Source organism: Dendropsophus ebraccatus, chromosome 5 (assembly GCF_027789765.1).
Source record: "Dendropsophus ebraccatus isolate aDenEbr1 chromosome 5, aDenEbr1.pat, whole genome shotgun sequence".
Lineage (NCBI taxonomy): Eukaryota > Metazoa > Chordata > Amphibia > Anura > Hylidae > Dendropsophus > Dendropsophus ebraccatus.
Genome location: NC_091458.1, coordinates 53,616,963 through 53,622,962, shown reverse-complemented (window position 1 = coordinate 53,622,962; position 6,000 = coordinate 53,616,963). Strand labels below are relative to the sequence as shown.

Below are 6,000 nucleotides of genomic sequence, written 5' to 3'. Positions count from 1 at the left end.
TGATGAGGAGGATGAGGATGAATGGAGGAAAGAAGGATCCCCCCATTCATCCTCACTGGCTGTTTCGGTGTCGGAGGCAATAATAACGTATGCGTCCGACGCCGAAAACACCCTGGGGGCCATCTTTATACGGGGATTAGTATATGGGGTATGTAAATGTGTAGTGGTGTAGTGTAGTGTAAAACTTTATTCCATGTAGTGTGGTGTAGTGTAGTGTTTTTTACGTGTTTTTTTGACAGTAAGAAAAAATATCCCTACGCCAAGAAAGGAGCTGCTGATAAATGCCGCACTTATGTGCGGCACTTATCAGCAGACAGTGGCGGTAGGATATAGGGGGGAAAAAACGCCCCTACGCCAAAAAGGAGGAGTTGCTGATCAGCGGCGCACTTACATGCGATGCTGATCAGCACTCAGCGGCGTTAGGGCGCAAATAAAGAAGAAAAAAAATTGGGAAGAAAAAAAATATATATATCTTTTTAACCCAAAGCAACTGATCAGTGAATGATATTCACTGATCAGCCACTAGGGGGCTGTAGAGCGACGCTGCCGTAGATTGCTGAGACCCGCCGAAGCCGAGGACCCGAGCGTTTCCGAAGATTTCCGACGCTGGACGACCGAACCCGGAAGTGACCCGAAGAAGACGCAAGGACGGCGCGGACCGCAGATCTTCGCTTCGGACGCCCAGATCAGGTGAGTAGTACACCTGCACCACACACACTTGTTCTGCAGGGTTCTGGGTGCAGAATCCGACAAAACTGTTTTTTTACAGTTTGATCGCCATGATGGGCCGGCCGGTACTGGCCGGCCTATCACGGCGATCGTGGGGGTGGCATCGGCGCCATCTTTCCCCAGTACACTAATGGCGATTGGTGCTATCTCGGACAGCACCAATCGGCATTGCTTTCCGGGTCACCGGGTCACCGATGACACGGAAAGCTGTTTTTAGCTGCTATATGCTGATCTGTAGTGATCAGCATATAGCAGCGATCGTCGGCACGGGAGGGGTTAATCACCCCCCGTGCCGACGAGCAGAGATGGCCTGCTATACATTATAGCAGGCCATCTTCCCCGACCGCTGTGTGTGAACACACAGCGATCGGGGAAACATCGAGCGTAAGTATACGCCAGTTTGCTTTAAAGCCCACCCTGCGGGGGCGTATACTTACGCCCGATGTCGTTAAGGGGTTAATAACCATTATTTACTGGAACCCCTTCAATATTGAAGGCATAACTATGTGAAACATATCAAGTTGGTGTGGTGTGGTGAAAATGTGGTGTTTTTGAGCATTCTGTTTACTGAAGGCTTTAAGAACACTTCCTAGATGTTATAGAAAAGTAAACAGGGCTGTATAGTGTTTCCTTAGGTATTACAACGCAAACATAACTTTTCATATGTTGCTGCCCATAGTGAGACTAACAATTACTTCCATATGTTATTATCTTTTCAGTCTCTTTCCTCTAGTTCTGAGCTGCTGCTTTCTGCTGAAAACACAAAATCTGCGCATGAGCTCTGTTCTGTCTTCCCCTCCTTCCATCTACCTTCTGAGACAGCTGATGTAACCAAGTCCCTGGCAGGCTTTATCTGCAACATTGTAGCTTCCCTGTAATGCCGGAAGGGTTATTATGAAGTCAAGTTGCTAATGAAGTCAGTGTGATTATCCTAGTGTGAGATTGAATAGATAATAACAAGTATGGAAGGAATTGTAAGTCTCACCATGGGCAGCAACATATGAATCATGTGGAATACCCCTTTAAAGCACAAAAAGGTCAGTTCCTGGTTTATGATGTCATTTTTCCATATACTTCAATTGGGCAAAGGGAAGCTGTGGGCAGAGGGTTGCTATTGTTATAGCTGTTAATGGTCTGAGATTTCTCTATGTACTTTATTGACCTCAATTGTATTTTAAAATTGAAAGTCATGTCCTCTGAATAGCTAAAATGATAAGAAATGAAACATGAGAAAAGAAAAATGGAAAATAGACGCACAAACCACATTTCAGTCTGTTAGCAAACAAATACAGAATGCCACAGACTTAGGCCGGTTCATACAGGTGTAATATGGGTCATTACCTGTGTGAACTAGACATGAATACCGTGTATTTATCAATGCCCTAAATCTTCCATGTTCCAAAAATTCAATGCCGGCACTTCTAATGTACAGATGTTGTCCACAAAATAGAGAAGAGGGAATGCTATGGAACTCTACGAGGACACTGCACATACATGGAGACTGATTACCATAAAGCCCTCCAAAATCATTAAAGAGGTACTCCGAGCAAGGAGTGTTATTTTACTTTATGGCTGGGCATGGGCTGTTTTAACATAATAAAGTAAACTTACCTCCCTGGTTCCAGTGCCGCTGCCACAGTCGCCACCACAATCCTGCCACTCAGTTCCCTGTTCAGCCGTTTCCGGGTGCTGGGGCTGTGACGTTGCAGGCCCACCCAGCCAAGGAGGCAGGACTCCGCTGCAGCTGCTGATTGGCTGGGTGGGCTGAAATGTTCCATAACGTACCCAGAAATGGCTGAACAGTGGCAAGATTGCAGCAGTGCTAGAGCCAGGAAGTAAGCTTACTTTATTATGTTAACCGGGTCATGACGTCAGCTGGGAGAAGAGCCCGGAGTCCGGCGAGGGTCCTGGAGCAGCGATCCAACTCTGAAGAGGCATGGAGACAGGTGAGTTAAGCTTGTTTTTTATGTCCCCCCCTGCCCCTGCCTTTTTTCGAAAAAAGTCCCCTCACTGGACTTTTATTCCACTGGACTTTTGATTGACATAAAATTAGAATATAATAGTTGCACACCAATGATGACCCAACAAAGGAGCAAGGAACAGTACAGTTTATTTTACTTTATACAGACATACAAAGATCTAGACATTCCAACTGCTGCCAATACTGTCCTCTGGCAGCAAGCTGAAGGGTGCAAGGAGAAGGTTAAGAAGTCTTTGCTCTGCACATTGGGCTGTTAGACGAGCCTCAGAGTCAGGGTCCCAGCAATCTTCTAACGTCTCCCATAACGTCTTGAAGAGCTTAAAAATGCATAATAATTAGTGTTGTTGTATAAGGATTCGCTTATCATGTATTTAACATGTATTTTCACATATTAAAATTTTTTTTCTTAGGAAAACCTTATATGTGCCTTCATAAACCAATAAAAGCCTGTATACTTACCTCCCCTGCTCTCAGATCTGTCAGCTATTGTGTTATTCTTGCTTCTTCCAATGTCATCCCGCTCCCCTGCTCTGGTCTGCAATTGGTTAAGCATAATATCATTGGAAGAAGCAGGAACAGCACAGGAGTGATGACCTAAGAAACTGAGAATGCCAGAGCCGGGGGAGCAGGGGAGGTAAGTATTTAAACTTTTATTGCTTTTATTGTTTTACTTTTATGGCATGGGGAGGCACATAGTAAACTATAAGGTTTTCCTGGGCAACTCCTTTAAGAATAATTTATTGTAACGCCCGGAGTAGTGGATCCACTGGACCGGCACCAGCGATGGCACAAACCTCACCAGGGAGCGGAGTCTAAGGGGCCGCTGGTTTTCACCAGAGCCCGCCGCAAGGCGGGATGGACTTGCTGCGGCAGGCGACCCCCAGGTCGCTACCCCTGGCTTGGTTGCTGGTGTCGGCAGGCGAGGCGTGGCAGGAGATGGCACAGGCAATAGTCTGCAGATGAGAGCGCACGTGACAGGCTGGACACGGGAACAGGTGGAGTGACAGGGGAACAGGAACCAGGAACGGGGACTTGGGACCAGGTAACGGACAGGACTCAGGAACAGGGACTTGGGACCAGGTAACGGACAGGACACAGGAACAACAGGGAGCTGGGCCAAACGCTATGGGAAGCATGTAGAGGCTCCAACACAGGGGACAGGGCATGCTGGGATTTATAGGGGAGTGATTGGGTGCAACTACCAATTAGGAGCGCACTGCCCCTTTAAATCTGAGACAGCCGGCGCGCGCGCGCCCTAGGGGAAGGGGACGCGCGCGCCGGCCGGCACAGCGAGAGACAGGAGCGTGGAGAGGTGAGGCGCCCCCCGGGGCCGAACGTGTAGCAGCGCCGGGTCCCTGCACAGGGACCCCGGCAGCTGCATGAGATGGAGGGAGGTCGCGGCGGCGGCCCGGAGCACGGGACGCCGCCGCGGCCGTGACAGTACCCCCCCCCTTTGGCCTCCCCCTCTTTCTAACCTGCAGGAACCTCTTGATGAGATCCTGGTCCAGGATGTTAGCCTCGGGTTCCCAGGACCTCTCCTCAGGACCAAATCCTTTCCAATCCACCAGGAAGAACCTTCTCCCTCTGACAGTCTTCATGGCCAGAATGTCTTTAACAGCGTAGACGTCATCAGAGACGGCTTGAGGAGCAGAGAACGAAGACTTATCAGAGAACCGGTTCAGAACCACAGGTTTTAAGAGGGAAACATGGAAGGAGTTCGGAATCCGCATAGTGGGGGGTAGGCGGAGTTTGTAGGTGACAGGGTTGATGCGTCTTAGCACCGAGAAAGGACCGAGGAATCGAGGACCCAACTTGTAGCTGGGAATCTTGAGTCGGACATATTTGGCCGAGAGCCAGACTTTGTCACCTGGGAGAAAATTTGTGGCAGGTCTCCTCCTCTTATCAGCCTGATCCTTCATGCGTTTAGAGGCTTTGAGTAATGACTGTCGAGTTTGTTCCCAGATCGATTGCAGGTCAGATAACAACTCCTCCACGGCTGGGACCTCGGAGGATGGAGAGAGAGGCAGAGGAGGACGAGGATGATGCCCGTAGACCACATAGAAAGGAGACTTGCCTGTGGAAGTCGAGTCCAGATGGTTATATGAGAATTCTGCCCATGGGAGTAGATCGGCCCAGTTGTCTTGGCGGCTGGAAACAAAATGGCGTAGGTAGTTACCCAGAATCTGATTGACTCTCTCCACTTGCCCGTTAGTCTGAGGATGATAGGCCGAAGAGAAGTCCAGCTTCACTTGGAGTTGCGAGCAGAGGGCACGCCAAAACTTAGAGACAAATTGAGAGCCTCGGTCGGACACAATGTGAAGAGGAAGTCCATGCAGGCGGAAGATGTGTCGGAAGAACAACTGAGCCAGACGAGGAGCAGAGGGCAGACCAGGAAGGGCCACGAAGTGAGCCATTTTGGAGAAGCGGTCCGTCACCACCCAAATGACTGTATTGCCCGCAGATGGAGGTAGGTCTGTGATAAAATCCATCCCAATGTGGTGCCAGGGATGGTCCGGGACTGGCAAGGGCAAAAGTAGGCCGGCAGGTCTTTGACGGGGAGACTTATTCCTGGCACAAACTGCACAGGAAGCCACAAAATCCTTGACATCCTGGAGGAGATTGGGCCACCAGTAGTGACGGGAGATCAATTGCCCGGTCTTTTGGGTTCCTGGATGCCCGGCTACCAAGGAGGAATGCCCCCACCTCAAGATGCGTTTACGGAGTGCGGGGCGCACATAAGTCTTCCCGGGAGGCAGTCTCTGCAGAGCAGAAGTGGCAACTGGTACTAGGCGGTCGGGAGGTATTATGTGACGAGGAGATTCCTCTTGCCCCATGACATCGGATGCTCGGGATAATGCATCGGCCTTTAGGTTCTTCTCGGCTGGACGGAAGTGGATGGTATAGTTGAACCGAGAAAAGAAGAGGGACCACCGAGCCTGCCTGGGATTGAGGCGTTGAGCCGATTGGAGGTAGAGGAGGTTCTTGTGGTCCGTGTAAATGTTAACAGGGTGTTTAGCCCCCTCTAGTAGATGACGCCACTCCTCCAGTGCCAACTTAATGGCCAGGAGTTCGCGGTCCCCAATGGTATAGTTCCTCTCGGCAGGGGAGAAAGTCTTGGAAAAGAACCCGCAGGTTCTGGTCTTGCCTGATGTGTCCCTTTGCGAGAGAATGGCTCCTGCGCCCACAGAAGAAGCATCGACCTCGAGAGAAAACGGCCTGGAGACATCCGGGCGGACTAGAGCAGGAGCAGAGGCAAAGGCAGACTTGAGGCTATTGAAGGCTTGTTCGGC

The 6,000-nt window shown here is 50.1% G+C and overlaps 1 protein-coding gene across 2 annotated transcripts in view; it reads right to left on the bottom strand.

Annotated features, from left to right (window-relative positions):
* Nucleotides 1-2,826: 2,826 nt before the first annotated feature.
* AMHR2 (anti-Mullerian hormone receptor type 2) overlaps nucleotides 2,827-6,000 on the bottom strand; it is a 33,959-nt gene continuing 30,785 nt past the window's right edge. For both annotated transcript variants that reach the window (XM_069970205.1, XM_069970206.1), the window contains one exon: nucleotides 2,827-3,027. In XM_069970205.1, the coding sequence (XP_069826306.1) occupies nucleotides 2,869-3,027 (159 nt within the window). In that variant the 3' untranslated portion in view covers nucleotides 2,827-2,868. The remainder of the gene's footprint in view (nucleotides 3,028-6,000) is intronic.